General features: G+C 38.8%; 1 protein-coding gene across 6 annotated transcripts in view; it reads right to left on the reverse strand.

Moving 5' to 3' along the window:
* ATP10D (ATPase phospholipid transporting 10D (putative)) overlaps positions 1-19,477 on the reverse strand; it is a 126,074-nt gene continuing 106,597 nt past the window's right edge. For 2 of the 6 annotated variants that reach the window (XM_030919646.1, XM_030919639.1), the window contains 5 exons: positions 12,039-12,239; positions 8,515-8,595; positions 6,875-6,979; positions 5,689-5,876; positions 1-1,842 (listed from right to left, as the gene is read on the reverse strand). In XM_030919646.1, the coding sequence (XP_030775506.1) occupies positions 1,512-1,842; positions 5,689-5,876; positions 6,875-6,979; positions 8,515-8,595; positions 12,039-12,239 (906 nt within the window). In that variant the 3' untranslated portion in view covers positions 1-1,511. Of the gene's footprint in view, positions 1,843-3,085; positions 5,378-5,688; positions 5,877-6,874; positions 6,980-8,514; positions 8,596-12,038; positions 12,240-19,477 lie in introns of those variants that run through there. The other 4 variants (XR_004053983.1, XM_030919651.1, XM_030919642.1 and 1 more) reach the window with 4 other exon arrangements.

A 19,477-nucleotide genomic window follows, 5' to 3' on the forward strand; every position in this document is an offset into this window, starting at 1 on the left:
CAGTATACATTATTTATGAAACAGTTTATTTATAAAAACAGTCATAAGAAAGCAGAAAGCAACTTCCATTAGCTATGTGAGATTTTGAAAGTTCTAGAAATCAGCTTATGTAAAAGACTATTTCCAAGAATAACAGAAGGCTACAAAAATGTCAGACCAAAATAGTAGGCAGAAGGTAGAAAACTAAACCCTGAGAATAACAGTCATTAAGAAGACCTTGAGGCAGACGTTGCATATGAGCATGGAGATTCAGGAAGGAAATTCTGGATGATTGGTGGCTGACAACTTTCAAATATAATAAATAGAGAAAGGAATTCACAAGAACTTCAAACAGGAATATATGATTTTATAGTAGTACCTGGCCTTACTTAGCATAAAGTAGTTTATTTGTTACAACTAAAGCCAGCATACATGATTTGCAATAGCAGTAAACTTGCTATAGACATTCCTGTCCTCAAATGTATTTTAAAACCAAATTTTTCTAAGAACCTCATAGAAACCTCCAGAGAACAACCTGTATTAGTTTCAGTTTATATCTCATATTTTAGAGGCTCCAACACCTGAAAAGTCTTAGGGTATTGTAAAAACTATGAACCTTCAAGTGGCCTCTGGAAGATTGTTTTGAAATTGATTATATCACTTCGATCAGGCTATTGTCAGTTTTAAAATACAGGAAATTGCCCAGTGGGCTGTTTGTCTGCCTGATCTATGGCTTCAGTTTCCTAACTGACAACATCTATACAGAGGCAGATCTCATAAAAGGTCTTCTCTTGATTGGAACCTGAGAGAGGAATGCATTCCTGGTCCCTGAGGAAACCCTAGAATCCCTCTTTCTCCTTTCCAATGAAGGCTCCACCTCAGGAAAACATTGAAATGAGCAGAGAGATATGCCTACATCTTCAGTCAGAAGACCTAAAGCATCTTCCCACAGAAAATAAAAAGCTATTAATAGACACTAATTGTATTTTAAGCAGTATAATTATACCTATTTTAGGTACCTTGTTGTTTAAAAGGCTCTTGGGATTTTACCTGTAAATTAACCATCTACGTTTTTTCCGTATTTCCTCTGAGTCCTAACCAATTCATTAAAAACTACTTTTTTCTTAATAAAAAAAATTCAGATTGGAGCCTGACCATTTAAAAGCATTTCTCTAGAATATAAGATCTCCTAGTAAAATAAATATGTCTCAAATGACTCCCCTTGAAAATATTTGAATTTCTAAGAGAATGAAAATGCTTTTACAAAATCCAAAAAGTTTTACAAAAGCATTTGGTTCTGAATTAAATATTTCACTTCCTTAAACTCTGTCTAGGTCAAACTCTAGCCCTCTATTACAAATGTATATACAAACATACAATAATGGTCATCATGTCAGCTCTTCCAAGCCCAGTAAAATGCTCATGTCCCTTATGGAAAAACAAGTCATTCTTGCTTGGAGAGATATCGCTTCAAAATCCCTCTTCCAACCTTGAAAGAATACTTGCAACTCCAAGGAGGGTGTCTACCTTTCTTAATCTTTGCAGCGTCCAGCCATCTCAAAGGCCTGAGTTTCAGAGTAGCCGTGATCTAAAGCAGTTTCACACAGAGATAAGTTTCCTTGCTCAATAGCACAGGAAGTTGCTGACTTCATTGCAAATACAGCAGAAGGGCCAGGCATGGGTTTTCTTCCTGACTTGCCAGCTGATTGGTTAGCATAGTTTGATGTCTCTTGATTCATCTTTCCAGCTCCTCTCCACTTCTTGAGAGCTTCAGTCCTCTCCTCTGGAGTTAATCTGTCAAAGTGCTTAGCTCTCAGAATTGGAGATGGAAAGAGGGATCCCTGAAGAACTCTGTATACAAACCTAGGTGACAAGAAACATCATTAGAATTAAATTCACCTCAAATGCATTATGGAAAATCCCCCAAATACTAACCAATTAAAAAAGCAAAAGGGTCTGGTGGCCACTTGGCTCCTGAAATAAAGGGAGAGGGTAACTGAACTCTAATGTAAAATGGAGATAAAACAATATTAAATAAATTAATATTTGTAAAGCACTTAGAAAACAGTAATTGTCATGTAAGTGTTTATTAAAAAACAAAAATAAATAACATCTATAAAAGTAGAGATATAAATAGTTGCTACATAGGCTTAATATTAGGTTAAATGAGACAATACATACAAAGCAGGCAGAGTGTTGACACACAGTAAGTGTTAAAAATGCTATTTGTATCAGTTTCCTATGGCTATCGTAACAAAGTACCACAAATGTGTCCCTTCCTAGACTAAGCTGGCAGTGTTTCTTCTGGTATAACGTTCTCAAAAGTCTTGTGACTCTCCTATGTATGTCACTGGGATTTATGCCACTAGATAAGAGGTACTACCACAGATCTTTCCTGTATAACCTCATTTCTTTTCCTGGTTACTACTACAATGGTTGAGGAGATCTAGGAATCACATAACTAATCTCTTCAGCACTAGCAGAAAGGTTGTCCAGCTATGCTCTCAAACTTCTCCCCAAAGCATACTCCTAACAGTCAATCTCCTAACTTTAGCAACTTTTGCAATCTGGATAGACTGAGAATTTCCTAAACCAAGTTCCTTGTGGCTTAGCAGTTTTCCCTTCAGCATCTTTCCTCTCACATTTTACTATAAGCAGTAAATCAGGACACACCTTCAATACTCTGCTTAGAAACCTCCTCAGTCAAATATCCAACTTCACTGCTTACAAATTCTGCTTTCTATATTACTGTAGAACACAATTTAGCTAATTTTCCGGCCAGTATTTGCAAGATCCACTTCCCTCAAATTCCCAAAGCATGTTCCTCATTTTCTTCTGAGTCCTCATCAGTGTACTTGAAAATTCATATTTCTAGCAACTTTCTGTGTATGATGATATATGTATTCTCTATATCTGATGATACAGGCTTTCTCTGACTTCTTCATTTTCTTCTGAAACCTCACCAGCAGTAACTTAATTTTTCAGTAATGCAAGACTGTTTTCATATTATAAAAGCAATTAATGTAATTTACTACACTAACAGTATAAAAAAAGATAATCTTATCTCAATTGATACAAAAATTTATTTATTTTTTTAAATGTGAAAATAAGGAATAGAATGGAACTTCTTTAATCTGGTTAATGGTATAGTCATAACATTCTATATAATAATTCTATATAATAATAATTAATAGGAAAATATGGAAACCTTTCCTTCTGGGATCAGAAACAAGACAAGTTTCCCCAGCCAGGTCAATAAGAAAAATCAAGTGCTTACATGTTGGAAAGAAAGAAACACAATGGTCATTATTTGCTAATGGCATTACTATATATGTAGAAAATCTAAAATAAAATATTGGAACTAATAAGTAAATGTAGCTATCAAGATCACTGATTACAACTTTAATGTGCATATTTCTACCAAGGGCCTGGGTAAGGAAGTCTAAGAGGATTTTTCTATATGTGCCTCAAAATTCTCCCTGCCTCTGCCCATTACCCAATTTCAAAGCCACTTCCATAGTTTTCTGCATTTGTTATAGCAGAAACCGATTCTGGGTACCCAAATCTGTATGAGTTTCCTATGACTGCTATACCACATTATTACAAACTTGGTAGCTTAGAATTACAAAAATTATTCTCTCAATGTTTTCAAGGCAAAAAATATGAAATTAACTTCACTGGGCCAAAATCAAGGTATTGGAAAGGGTGTGCTCCCTCTGGACCCTCTAGAAGAGCATCTATTCCTTGCCCCTTCCAGCTTCTGGTGGCTTATGACATTTCTTGGCTTGTGGCTAAGGAATCCATGATCCCATAGGCATAGTGCCTTCTCCTCTTCTGTGTCAAATCTCCCTCTGCCTCTTTTCTTATAAGGACACTTGTGGTTACATTTAGGATCCACCTGGATAATTCAGAGTAATCTCTTTGTCTCAAGATCCATAATGTAATCACTTATGCAAAGTTCTTTTCTTGCCACATAAGATAAAATTTACACGTTACAGAGATTAGGACATGGAAATCTTTTAGGGAGTCATTTTTTTAGTATACCACAAAAATACTAGATCTATACTGTTAAAGGCCCAGAATTTTTAAAGCCAAAACCTTAATTGCTTTTTCAGAAATTCTATGTTTGTCTTGTCAGTTTTTAATCTGGAAGCTGGCAATAGCAGTGAGCATTATAGAAGTATCTTAGTTTCACAGTGATATTGTTATATATAAGTACCATTGAGTAACTCAGACGGGTTTTCTTATGCATTTCTAGAAGAGACATTGGTCAGCAACAAAAGATTGTGTCCGTTGTGCTGTATGATACAGTTACAGATTAGAGCGGGCAAACTTTTTCTGTAAAGGGTTGGATAGTAATATTTTAGGCATTGCAAGCCAGACAAACTTTATTGGAACTATTCAGTTCTGCTGTTGTATTGCAAAAGCAGCCATAGATCATATGTAAATGAGTATGGCTTTATTTACAAAATCAGACAGTAGGCCAAATTTGGGCTGTTTGTCACAGTTTGTTGACGCTGTTATAGAATAACATGAACTCACCACTATGACTCTCAATTATGTTTAAAAAAGGAGAACAACTATTTGTTGTAATCTTTTCAGCTAAACAGATTTTGTGAAACTGCAGAGACAATGAGTTCCGTGTTCCAAGAATCTATCCATATATTAAAAACCCATGTATTCTTCTTAGTCATTTCCATCCCATACAATATTATAAATCAGATTAAACTAGAACTGGGGGAATAACTGAACTCAGATAAAGGAGGAAAGTTGAAAAGTGTTCAGTGTTTACGGATTGTAGTAGAGACTGCTACTTGTCCCTCAATACCTATTCTCCCTTTCTTCCTTTTAGAAACTCCGAGATTTTAGCCACTCAGTTACAATGTACATATGTAGGTTCATGCCACTACAAGAAAAACAAACAAACAAAAATACAAAAACAAAGTTGCTTGCCCTCTACTTTCCCATTCCTGTATACAGGGGCAAGCAGGGTTGGGGATCAGCTGAGGAGTCATCTTCAGTCATGCAGATGAGGGCTGCTATCGTTGGAATTCCCTTCAAATGAGTTTTGGAACAACATGACTTGTTGAAATTTAGCAGCTGTTTTTACAATATTAAGAGATAGGACCTTAAGAGGTGATAAGGCAGAGACCCCATGAGTGAGATTAATGCCATTATAAAAGGGCGAGTTCGATCCCCTTTTGCCTCTTTGCCCTTCCACCATCTGAAGGTGTAGTGTTCAAGGTGCCATCTTGGAATTGGAATCATCAAATCTTCTGGTGGCTTGACGTTAGACTTTTCAGCCTCCAAAACTGTGAACCAATAAATTTCTGTTTATAAGTTACCTGTGATATTCCACTGTGGCAGCACGAAATGGACCCAGACAAGGGGCTGACCACTGGGAGACAGTAAAGTAAAAAGATAGAGGAAAGGATTTAGATCCTTAGATAACTCTGTGAAGCAAAGCTACCCTATCCCTGTAAACTGTCAACCAGATAAACTTTTTCATGAGAGGTCAATCAGTCTCTCGGTTTGCTTAAGCCATTTATGTTCTCTGATAAAACAGTTAAAACCAACATTTTAACTAGGACACAAATGGACTTTCTCACTACTAAACAGGGTGGCCTGCCAACCATTCTTAGTAGTTACTTGAAGGATTCCTAGCCTATGATTCCATTTATTCTCTCAATGATAAAATAAATACCATACCTGGGCAGAAGAGCAATGCACGTTGTGAGGATACAAACTAAATAGAATACTGGATCCAGCATGTGCTCCTGCATAATCCAGTAGGGGTTGGATGGTGGGTTGCAAGTTACACACATGGCTCCAAAAACTATAGCAAATAAAAAATAAGACAAGATGCTACCAGTGATGACCAGCATGTGAATCCAAGTCTGTAAGACAAGACGAACAGAGGAAATGAATGCTCTCTCACTGATACGGTATTGCCACCTGGACAAATCTGCTCCATTAAAGAGACAACACATCTAAGCACTGGATGAATGGTGTAACAAACCTTAACAAACAAAATATAAGATATCAAAGAGATGGGAGTATTTTTTGTGAATGAGTTACCTCACTGTTTGAATTCTGTAAAACTAACTCAAATGCCAAAAGGGAATTCTGTTGACTAGTTTATTCTATACTATCCATGCACCAAGAGGTGTCTGGATTTTCTTCTTAATTTTTTTTCATATAGTTACTCATTGGTCTGTTTCCTTGTTAATGTAATACCTTAACCCAGTGAACCTCAAACTTAAGCCATTCAAATAGGTGTTAGACAGTACTGTTGCTCACAAATACTGTTATTCTGCTCCCTGAGTAAGCATTAAGATGGATGATATTTCCACACTCCCTTGAAATTAAGCATGGCCATATGTCTTGCTTTGACTAATAAAATGTGATTACAAGGGGTATGTAAAACTTTCAGGTTAGAAGCATGTAAGAGCTGGTCTGCAGTTTTCCATGCTGTCTCCTTTCCTTCCATACTGACCAAGAAGTTCTCTCAGAGGACAGTTGCTTCTAGAGCTGTCTGGAATATCAGCCAACTTTATATGAGCAAGAAATAAATGTCTGCATGTCATACCACAGCCTAGCTACTTTCATATTCATGCATATCTTGCAATATGATTTTTCTTAACATTGGCTCACTAATTAAGTAACTTTATCTAGAAAGAAAAGTACAATGAGATATCATCCCACAGACACAGGTTAGGATATGGAGACAAGGGAACCCCTGTACGTTGTTGATGGGAATGTAAGTTAGTACAACCACTATGGAGAACAGTTTGGAGGTTCCTCAAAAAACTAAAAATTGAGCTCCAAGCTAACTAAAAATTATCCCCAAGCATAAAAGATTTTAGGCTACTTCAGAGGTGAGAAAACCACTCACCAAACTCTTGCTTTCAATGACCAGATGGAGGAGAATGATGAACAGAGCAGCTGTGTTCAGGGGGTTTCCAAACGCAAAGATGTCAATATCTGAGCCCTGGTAGGTCTAGAAAGAGAGGACATTAGATGATCTTAGATAGTTGTGCAACTTGGTGTGGGTAACATCACTTTATCTACAATTCAACCAAGGCTTGAGTCCCTTCTACAAGGTCCCTGTGAACTGGCCATTTGAAATAAACTTGAACTTTTCACAAGTAAATAATAAACTTTTTTTTAATAAACAAATAAATACACTTTTCACAAGTAAGAGACTGACTCTCTTCCAGACAGGGCATCTAATCTTCAGTTTTTTTCAACTGGAATTCCTCTTTATTCTGAATTATAATTGATCCTCCTGGAACCTTTCACTCACACTGCTAGCTTTTTAAGGTATAGAGAAATTTGTTCTATTTAACAGAGCTACAAATCTTTGAGGCAGCTATCATGACTATCTTTCCGAGGAAAATATACCCTCCTTTCATATATGTCTTCAAGTCCTTAAACTATTCCTCTAATGACACAATTTTCTCATGTTTCACCATCATCTTCATTCTCTTCTGAATATACTTCAGACTGCCTTGTTTATATTTCCCCTGAAGTGCAGTATGGCCAGAAAACTCTAGCAAGCCTAATTCAAATGATTTTATTTGAATAAAGAATAAAAATTGTTAATTTAGAAATGATAATCTTTTTCATTCTTAACACTGTGCTTCTATTAACACCATCCATGATACAGGTGTTTTCTTTAGGAGAGGGGTATATGTGGATGAGCAGCTATACAATGCTGCTTTGTGCTTGGTGTTAGCCTAAATTTTTTAAAATTAAAGTTTATGCATTCTTTGCTTTGTTACATTTCTTCCATTCTTTACCTGTAAAACAGGTTTTATAGTTTTGGAGACACTACTTACGGAATCTTAAATTTAATGCTCTGAATGTCATTTGAGTAGAATTAGCCCAGCACTCACTAATAAAAGCTGTCATATTCTGGCATTTCCTCTCTGACTTTTTTTAGACAGGGTCTCAGTCTGTTATCTAGGCTGGAGTGCAGTGGCACGATCACAGTTCACTGAGTTCACTGCTGCCTAGACCTCCTGGGCTCAAGCGATCCTCCAACATCAGCCTCCCAAATAGCTGGGGCCACAGGTCCACACCACTACACTCAGCTAATTTTTAAATTTTTTGTAGAGACGGTGGCCTCACTGTGTTGCACAGGCTGGTTTCAAACTCCTCAACTCAAGCAATCCACCTGCCTTGGCCTCCCAAAATGCTGAGATTACAGGTGTGAGCCACTGTACCCAGCCTGTCTGATTTTTGACTAATCTAATTATATAGCCAGACATCCAATTTTGTTCAAGTCGTTGATAAAAATTTTTAAGCAGTACAGGGTTAACAAGAGGCCTAAGAGGACTCAAACTAGGTATGTCTATCTAAATTTAATCCGTTACCTAACATATATTTTTGGGGAGATTATACTTTAGTCAGTTTATAATCAACTTGATTATATGAGCAATCTGCCCTCCTTTATGCTGATATTGGTGGCATAGTACAAAGAAGCATCATTGATTCATTAATAACAAATATACTGAGTGAACAAAGACTCACAAAATAAGGCACAAAGAAGCAGACCAGGCTTTGATAAAAAGCATCCAATAAGGTGATCCAGAAGGTATGGGGTAAGTATGCCTAGAAATGAAGCAGATAACGAGGAGGGAGTAAGATTAACAAGGGTCCAAGAAAAGAAACAACACAAGCCAGTACTTACATTTGTTTCTCTGAGAGAAAGCTTCATTTCTTCAGGTGGTGTTTGTCAACAGAGATAAAGATAAGGGTAACTGAATGTGATGGGTTCACAAGTAAACACGATGAAAAAAATCCTTGAAGGAAAGTTTATTAAACTCATGTTGCCTTTATTACAGGATAAAATTTAAATCTAGCTGAAATACAGCCAGTAGTACTAACTTCTCCTTTCCTACTGATCAGAAAGTACTGTTCCAAAACTTTTCCAACTCTATCCATTCCTCTTTCTCTAAATTACTCCTTTCATTCCAATTCACTATCAACTGTCTCTATGAATGGCTGGATAGCCATCTAACCGTCCTCTTTGCTTCCTCCCCTATTCTCAATCCAATCTTCCCAAATCAGCCAGATGGTCTTAAACCCATTTCCCACTTAGAAAAAAAGGCACCTTGCTGCCTTTTTTCCCCAATTTCTTAAGGCAAATTGGAAATGGACTTAAAAAAATGTAAACCAGGTTATGCCATCTCTCTAATTAATCAAATTGACTCCTTCCACTCCCTCCAATGACTTCCCACTGCATTTCCAACACAATCTAAGTTTCTTCTCATGACCTATAAGGTCCTACCTGGTTTGCTCACTGAATAGTTCTCCAGGTTACTTCTTGCCATTTTGATTCTGCAATATGGACCTTCATTCTTTTCCTCAAATGTGCCAGATCCATTCTTTCCTCAGGGATTTACCTGTGCTATTCTCTCTGCCAGGAATTCTTGTCCTGGACCTCCTACATGAGCAGTTCCTTATTACTTGTATCCTAGCTCAAATATCTCTTCCTCATACAGGCACACCAAGCCAGTCTAAAAGTTGTGCTCACTCAGGCACTTACTACTATGGAAACCTGAGAAGTATCTCATCACCATCAGGAATAATTATATCTGTTTAATAAATTTTCTAGTTTTGTCAGCGGAATGCAAGCATCATAGAGTAGAACGCTGACTCTTTTATTCAAGTGACTAAAACAGTGTCTTGTACATACCAGGTGCCCAACAAATATTTATCAGGTTAATGAAGTATTCGTATACAAGTTTTCATGTAGTAAACTGCTTCCTACACAAATCTTAGAGAAAAAAAGAAAAAATAAGAGACAAAAAAAATATAGTCAAATGATTGAAAATGATTTTTCAAACAAGAGCCAACTCTGAAGTTGGATTCTGGGGCTGTGTGAAGGATTCTGAGGCTGCATTCAGATCCAGCAGGAAAGAGTGCTATCATTTATTAGTGATATCTGCCATGAACAAAATCGGAAAAACATGTGTCACATCCCTGAGCTAGTCTTTTCCTAACATGTTCTCAGTCTTGTTTTCTTCCAAATGCAGAGACTGAAGCTTCCTTGAAAATGTTATACTGTCTCTTAAAGAACAAAACTTTATAAATATACAAATTCTCCATATACATTCTTCCATTCTTTAAAAGAATATACTTGGAATTTTTACATCTATCCCTTTTTATCCCTTCGTCCTCTGGAAAATCAAAGCAATGAAGATTCATTGTTTCCAGTCCACTTTTCTCTATATCTTCTTCTATTATTTCCTCATTGGATATGAGGGATATTCTGCCTACCTTTCTTCATCCAAATGTCCATACAATCTCAGCAGAAGCCCAATCCAATGGTGGAAGAGAATGTGCCAGAGATAAAGGGGCAAGCAAAATGCCACTGGACAAGAGAGAACCACTTAGAGATAAGTTAAAATATAACTTCATGCATCTGGGGAAATAGAGGTTGCTCAAAGAACCTAGAGTAAACAGAAAGAAATACAATTTCCCACGGTCACATGAGGAATAGGACTTACAAAAGTAAAGAGAGAAGGATCATGATTAAGATAAATGAGAGGCTGGAGGGATTAACTCAGGGGATCCACTGGAAACTGAAAGGGGAAAGTCTGGACATGAAGCCAAAGCCAAGGAAAAAAAAAAAAAAAAAGACTGTGTGGGTGAGGAGACACGGGGGCGAGGCTTCATGGAAGGGAAGCTTCTGATTGCAGACTTCCAGACTCATCTTTAGAGGAGAGAGATTCTGTAGCCCTGGAGAGAATATTTAATGACACTGAACACAGGAAAACGATCCAAGCATAAAACATAATTTTGTTGGAGGCCAAGTTCAAAGAAAGTACAAATTTTAGAAGGTAAAGTCAATGAAATCAGTCACCTTTTATCAATAGCTGCATGCTGGGAAAATCTGCCTACTATGATCATGTTTTATATAACTGGCCAGTTAACTAGAACAATGTGTACAAAGGATTGGTGAAAGGATTCAACAACAGGAAACAATGATCTCACTTATCGCAAGGATAAGGACCAATAACAATCTTTAGTCCATACAAATGGGCTTTTAAAATACGGCCTATAAAAACTTTGATTGAAAATCTCCCTCAACCCTCCTTTCCTCAATGGATCTGGAATTTCAATTATGCCTGGGGGGTGGGACAAGCTTCACTGACATCAATCACATGTTCTTGCATCCTGGCTTGAACTTGAAGTCAGACTGGATTCCTTTAGGAAAACTCATGTCGTTCCTTGGTCTGAATGGATTGGATGATATTAAAGGATTATAAGGACTCCTTCTTTCCTGAAAGCTGAATCTGTGATTTCTCTGTCTGTTGTTCTAGGTAGTGTAAGGACACTAAATGACTCTCCATTCCAGAAAGGCATTTCAAGTCAGAATAGTTAGTCTGATGAAAATAAATGCATTATTTTAAATTTGGGATTTCCTCAAATTTCTGGTTAATTCCGGAGGGTAAAAATGACAACATTGAGAGCTTACTATGGCTGGAAATTGTACCTGTATTATCTTCCTTAATCCTCACATCATTCCCATAAAGAACCTGCAGCACAGGCAAGTTAAAAAATTTACGAAGGTCACATACCGCAGAACCAGAATTTAAGCTGAGAGTAAACATAACCTATTCTTTCTAACATATACCGAACCACTGTTTAGTGGTGGGATTTCTTGAAAAATTACTTAACCCCTTCGAGGTTCAGATTCTTCATCTTAGAATGGGACCAACACTAGGTTCTGTCTCAATGTGTTTTCATGAAGATAAATCAGACAGGCGATGCACAATAGATGGCAATGGGGTTTAGTAAATGTTAGATATTATTGGTTGTAAGATCAAACTTTAGATTTCTTCTTATAAGTACATAAGGCCCTTCATAGATTAATCTGTATTTACCTCAAGGGCAAGTAAGTTAATATCTGCCACATGAGTAGAGATCTTTTAAAACAATCAGATATTTCAAACAGTTCTGAGTGGACTGCAATATTTGGCTAATTAAGAAAACACACTGGCTTTTACAATGGATATGGATCCATCCAATCTTGCTTTAACACCTACCTCTGATTTCTGACCACTTTTGTAAAGTTCAGGCAGTTGCATGAGGGTCTCTGCAGACACATCTTTCTCCAAAACACCGTAAATGACAGGAGGGGCAGATGTGAAGAGGAGGTTGAAGAAGATCAAAACCCAGTAATCAGTCATAGATGTTCCAGAAAATCCACAAAAGAACTGGTACCAGAAAAGGAGGTTCACATAGGCCTAGAGACACAAAAAAGGACATTCAGATCTTAGAATCAGTAATGGGTGCTATGATTACACATTCCAAATGCTGCCATTTTGAGCTGGGTGACCTCAGCCTCTCTGCAGTTTTCTTATATAAGAGAGGACCACAATTTACCTTGCAGCTTTTTTTGGTAAATATTTTATTAAAGTGTGCACATGTATGTACACACACACACAGACACATACACACATCCCACCTATTATGTGGTGCTAGCTCTGTTCTAAGTGCTTTATGAATAATTCATTTAATCATCATAACAACTTGGGAATTACATTGTTGTTCCCATTTTACAGACCAGGAAACTGAGCGTAATTAACTGAATGTTTGTGTCCTCCCAAAATGTATATGAAATCCTGTTGAAACAAAACTCCCTCTATCTAAGTCCAATGTCCTTTCCTGTGGTCTGCCCTGCTTGAGAGCACAGAGCACTATCCCCACTGTGACAATGTTAGGAGGTGGTACCTTTGGGAGGTGATTAGGCCATGACATCGGAGGCCTCATGAATGGAATCAGTTTCTTTATAAAAGAGACCCCAGTGAGCTCTCATCATCTCATCTCTTTTTATGTAAGGATATAATGAGAAATCTATAATCCGGAAGAAAACCCGCACCAGAACCTGACCATTCTGGTACCCTCATCTGGATTTCCAGCCTCCAGAATGGTGGGGAAGAAATGGTGTTTACAAGCCACCTGTCTGTGGTACTTTGTTATAGCAGCCTGAACTAAGATACTGAGGCACAGAGAGACTAAGAAACTTGCCCAAAGCCATGTGGCTAGTGAGTAGCAGAACCAGTATTCAAATTGAAGGATTCAACACTAGATGAAGAGAGTCTAGCTCAGTGCCTGGCACAGACATGGAGTAGGCACAGCACAAACGTCCATTTTCTTGCCTTCTGGGTTCATAAATACATAGTGGTGAAATGGAATGGTGCCAGCAGAGTAGTCAACCATCCCAGTTTGCTTGGGACTGAGGGGTTTCCCAGGCTTTGGGATTCCCAGTGCTAAAATCGGAACACTCTCAGGGAAACCAGTATAGTTGGTGACCCTAGAGGCCAGCCACAGGCATTCTACATGGTTTCCTGCAGTATTTTGTCTCAGACAAACTAAGTTCACTATAAAAAGCTCTGTGCTCTCAAGCAGGGCAGGCCACAGGAAAGGACATTGGACTTAGAGGGAGTTTTGTTTCAAGGCTGGAGGATACTCCCAGTTGATTCTTTGCTTTTAGATCATTTCCCTAACCTCCCTGAATTATTATTTCCTGCTCTGTAAAATGAGAATTATACTACCTTAGGGCTTAGTATTAAGATCAAGTTAGAAAATGGTCATCATCAGCCAGATGCAGTGGCTTATGCCTATAATCCCAGCACTTTGGGAGGCCAAGGTGGGCAGATCACTTGGAGACCATCCTGGCCAACATGGTGAAATCCTATCTCTACCAAAAAAAAAAAAAAAAAAAAAAAAAAAAAATCAGATATTAGCTAAGTATGGTGGTGCGTGCCTTTAGTCCCAGCTTCTCAGGAGGCTGAGGTTGGAGGATAGCTTGAACTCGGGAGGCAGACGTTGCAGTGAGCTGAGATCACGCCACTGCACTCCACTCTGAGGGACAGAATGTGATCCTGTCTCAAAAATCAAACACACAAACAAGAAGGTGGTCTTGATCTGTAAAATGTCTTATTAAAAAAAAATATTGTCATCATAGATACACTAGAACCTCAGGACAAGGGCCACAATCCCTAGGATAGATTTTCAATTTCCTGATCTCTTGACCTCGTGATCTACCTGCCTCAGCCTCACAAAGTGCTGGGATTACAGGCGTGAACCAACGTACCTGGCCAGAATAGATTTTCTTAGTCTAGTGTCTATGGACATGGATCATGCCCAGTTTCTAAAAATGTATGGTTTGTGGTTTGGGACACTATTCTGGGGGAATGAATCCATAGTCTTCATTGGGACCTCAAAGGTTGTCCAACATCCAAGAACCATGGTCTCAGAAAGATAAGCTACTCTAATGGCTTCTGGTCCAAGCCCTTTGCATAGCATATAAAATATGCATTGTTTAGCTAGGTGAATAACAGATATCAATTAAGTCTGGAGATTATCAGTATGAACGGCCACTCAAGGATTATGGAGCAGGAAGACCACTGAGGTCCTGATTCTCTCTACTAACGAACGCTCCCTCTCTTTGAGAGTGTATAGCATCTCCTCCTAATACTGGTATTTCTTTACTGTTGGATTCAATCTGGAGTTAAAAGGAGGTGAGGAAGTGAATGGATATTGCCACCTTTGGGGAGAAGGTGAACAAATGCAAAGGTTTAAAATAAAAACCTGGGAGAGGGGCTCCTCTTTAAAAGCCATTGGCCACTAAGTTCTGGAATTGTAAATTACAAGCTGCAGTTTTCCCCAGAAGCACATACTTAGGCAGAGATTTTATACATTTCAAGTATTTTCCTAAAGTATCTGAGTTTTACTAAACTTTGACTAACTGCACTAATTCTAATTAGTAAAGTCTTGAGCGATTCCTGAAAAGTGTATTGTGCTGCAGGAAAAAACAAATGTTCCTACTGACGGACATACACACTCACGCACACAGAGTTCTAAATTACACATTTGGGATCTCCTAAAAATGACTTATTTTTTTTCCTGAAAATGGTATTTTAATAGAGTGATATCAACCCATGCCTACTACTAACATACTACATATGGACTTTAAAAACTAAGAGTGAATTTGGCCTAAAATTCATGATATTTACATAATTACCCCACTTAGAAGATACTTACATCTGATTACATATGATTTTATAAAAAGAGGAAAAGGAAATTTAAATAGCAGGCTGAAGATTAGAGGCCTGGATTTCTAATCAAATTCTGCCCTTTTAGGAATTAAATAATCAAAATATAGTTCCTTTATCTACTACTGAGCACAAATACATTTTATAGGTTGGCTAGAGAATTCTTGCATCTGTGAGCAACAGCCAGCTACATGGTAAGACATACTAGGTTTTCATCTGTATCTGTGTCTTTACTATAATACACGGGGCATTAATTTGGAAGAGCTGATATTTTTTGATATTTCCAGTAAAACGAATGCAAACCTTTTTGTTCTCTACTGACAGATAGCATTCAAAATTTCATAATTCTTCTTGTTACAGCCTTTGTTTTATGGAAGTTCAAAAACTGGATTTTAAATGGAACAGACAGGACTTAACCTAAATGCACAGAGAGTAGAAAATGTTAACAGATGGACAAGCCTGGCAATTTGCTGTCAGCAGCTGAAACATAGCACATTCCCAGCTTAGTTCTGATAAGACAGCAAGACCCAAGATGGCCGAATAGGAACAGCTCCAGTCTCCAACTCCCAGCGCGAGTGACACAGAACACCGGTGATTTCTGCATTTTCAACTGAGGTACCGGGTTCATCTCACTAGGGAGTGCTGGACAATTGGTGCTGGTCAGCCAATGGAGCCCGACCAGCCAGAGCTGAAGCAGGGCTAGGCATCGCCTCACCTGGGAAGCGCAAGGGGGAAGGGAATCCCTTTTCCTAGCCAGGGGAACTGAGACACACAACACCTGGAAAATAAGGTAACTCCCACCCCAATACTGCGCTTTAAGCAAACGGGCACACCAGGAGAATATATCCCACACCTGGCCGGGAGGGTCCCACGCCCACGGAGCCTCCCTCATTGCTAGCACAGCAGTCTGTGATTTAACTACAAGGCAGCAGTGAGGCTGGGGGAGGGGCGCCCGCCATTGCTGAGGCTTAAGTAGGTAAATAAAGCTGCTGGGAAGCTCAAACTGGGTGGAGCTCACAGCAGCTCAAGGAAGCCTGCCTGTCTCTGTAGACTCCACCTCTGGGGACAGGGCACAGCTAAACAACAACAACAACAACAACAAAAGCAGCAGAAACCTCTGCAGACGCAAAAGACTCTGTCTGACAGCTTTGAAGAGAGCAGTGGATCTCCCAACATGGAGCTTGAGAACTGAGAGGGGACACACTGCCTGCTCAAGTGGGTCCCTGACCCCTGAGTAGCCTAACTGGGAGACATCCCCCACTAGGGGCAGACTGACACCCCACACCTCACACGGTGGAGTACACCCCTGAGAGGAAGCTTCCAAAGTAAGAATCAGACAGGTATATTCGCTGTTCAGCAATATTCTATCTTCTGCAGCCTCTGCTGCTGATACCCAGGCAAACAGGGTCTGGAGTGGACCTCAAGCAATCTCCAACAGACCTACAGCTGAGGGTCCTGACTGTTAGAAGGAAAACTATCAAACAGGAAGGACACCTACACCAAAACCCCATCAGTACGTCAACATCATCAAAGACCAGAGGCAGATAAAACCACAAAGATGGGGAAAAAGCAGGGCAGAAAAGCTGGAAATTCAAAAAATAAGAGCGCATTTCCCCCTGCAAAGGAGCACAGCTCATCACCAGCAACAGATCAAAGCTGGTCAGAGAATGACTTTGACAAGATGAGAGTAGAAGGCTTCAGTCCATCAAACTTCTCAGAGCTAAAGGAGGAATTACGTACCCAGCGCAAAGAAACTAAAAATCTTGAAAAAAGAGTGGAAGAATTGACAGCTAGAATAATTAATGCAGAGAAGGTCATAAACAAAATGACAGAGATGAAAACCATGACAAGAGAAATACGTGACAAATGCACAAGCTTCAGTAACCGACTCGATCAACTGGAAGAAAGAGTATCAGCGATTGAGGATCAAATGAATGAAATGAAGCGAGAAGAGGAACCAAAAGAACAAAGAAGAAAAAGAAATGAACAAAGCCTGCAAGAAGTATGGGATTATGTAAAAAGACCAAATCTACGTCTGATTGGGGTGCCTGAAAGTGAAGGGGAAAATGGAACCAAGTTGGAAAACACTCTTCAGGATATCATCCAGGAGAACTTCCCCAACCTAGCAGGGCAGGCCAACATTCAAATTCAGGAAATACAGAGAACGCCACAAAGATACTCCTCGAGAAGAGCAACTCCAAGACACATAATTGCCAGATTCACCAAAGTTGAAATGAAGGAAAAACTCTTAAGAGCAGCAAGAAAGAAAGGACGGGTTACCCACAAAGAGAAGCCCATCAGACTACCAGCAGATCTCTCAGTAGAAACCCTCCAAGCCAGAAGAGAGTGGGGGCCAATATTCAACATTCTTAAAGAAAAGAATTTTCAACCCAGAATTTCATATTCAGCCAAACTAAGTTTCATAAGTGAAGGAGAAATAAAGTCCTGTACAGATAAGCAAATGCTTAGAGATTTTGTCACCACCAGGCCTGCCTTACAAGAGACCCTGAAGGAAGCCCTAAACATGGAAAGGAACAACCGGTACCAGCCATTGCAAAAACATGCCAAAATGTAAAGACCATCGAGGCTAGGAAGAAACTGCATCAACTAATGAGCAAAATAACCAGTTAATATCATAATGGCAGGATCAAGTTCACACATAAATATTAACCTTAAATGTTAATGGACTAAATGCTCCAATTAAAAGACACAGACTGGCAAACTGGATAAAGCGTCAAGAGCCATCAGTCTGCTGTATTCAGGAGACCCATCTCACATGCAGAGACATACATAGGCTCAAAATAAAGGGATGGAGTAAGACCTACCGAGAAAATGGAGAACAAAAAATAGCAGGGGTTGCAATCCTAGTCTCTGATAAAACAGACTTTAAACCATCAAAGATCAAAAGAGACAAAGAAGGCCATTACATAATGGTAAAGGGATCAATTCAACAGGAAGAGCTAACTCTCCTAAATATATATGCACCCAATACAGGAGCACCCAGATTCATCAAGCAAGTCCTTAGAGACTTACAAAGAGACTTAGACTCCCGTACAATAATAATGGGAGACTTCAACACCCCACTGTCAACATTAGACAGATCAACGAGACAGAAAGTTAACAAGGATATCCAGGAATTGAACTCATCTCTGCACCAAGCGGACCTAATAGACATCTATAGAACTCTCCACCCCAAATCAACAGAATATACATTCTTCTCAGCACCACATCGCACTTATTCCAAAATTGACCACATAATTGGAAGTAAAGCACTCCTCAGCAAATGTACAAGAACAGAAAGTTTTAACAAACTGTCTCTCAGACCACAGTGCAATCAAACTAGAACTCAGGACTAAGAAACTCAATCAAAACTGCTCAACTACATGGAAACTGAACAACCTGCTCCTGAATGACTACTGGGTACATAACGAAATGAAGTCAGACATAAAGATGTTCTTTGAAACCAATGAGAACAAACATATGACATACCAGAATCTCTGGGACACATTTAAAGCAGTGGGTAGAGGGAAATTTATAGCACTAAATGCCCACAAGAGAAAGCTGGAATGATCTAAAATGGGCACTCTAACATCACAATTGAAAGAACTGGAGAAGCAAGAGCAAATACATTCAAAAGCTAGCAGAAGGCAAGAAATAACTAAGATCAGAGCAGAACTGAAGGAGATAGAGACACAAAAAATCCTCCAAAAAAATCAATGAATCCAGGAGTTGGTTTTTTGAAAAGATCAACAAAATTGATAGACCGCTAGCAAGACTAATAAAGAAGAAAAGAGAGAAGAATCAAATAGACACAATAAAAATGATAAAGAGGATATCACCACGGACCCCACAGAAATACAAACTATCATCAGAGAATACTATAAACACCTCTACACAAATCAACTAGAAAATCTAGAAGAAATGGATAATTTCCTGGACACTTACACTCTTCCAAGACTAAACCAGGAAGAAGTTGAATCCCTGAATAGACCAATAGCAGGCTCTGAAATTGAGGCAACAATTAATAGCCTACCAACCAAAAATATTCCAGGACCAGATGGATTTACAGCTGAATTCTACCAGAGGTACAAGGAGGAGCTGGTACCATTCCTTCTGAAACTATTCCAAACAATAGAAAAAGAGGGAATCCTCCCTAACTCATTTTATGAGGCCAACATCATCCTGATACCAAAGCCTGGCAGAGACACAACAAAAAAAGAGAATTTTAGACCAATATCCCTGATGAACATCGATGCAAAAATCCTCAATAAAATACTGGCAAACCGAATCCAGCAGCACATCAAAGAGCTTATCCACCATGATCAAGTGGGCTTCATCCCTGGGATGCAAGGCTGGTTCAACATTCACAAATCAATAAACGTAATCCAGCATATAAACAGAACCAAAGACAAGAACCACATGAT

Source organism: Rhinopithecus roxellana, chromosome 2 (assembly GCF_007565055.1).
Source record: "Rhinopithecus roxellana isolate Shanxi Qingling chromosome 2, ASM756505v1, whole genome shotgun sequence".
NCBI lineage: Eukaryota > Metazoa > Chordata > Mammalia > Primates > Cercopithecidae > Rhinopithecus > Rhinopithecus roxellana.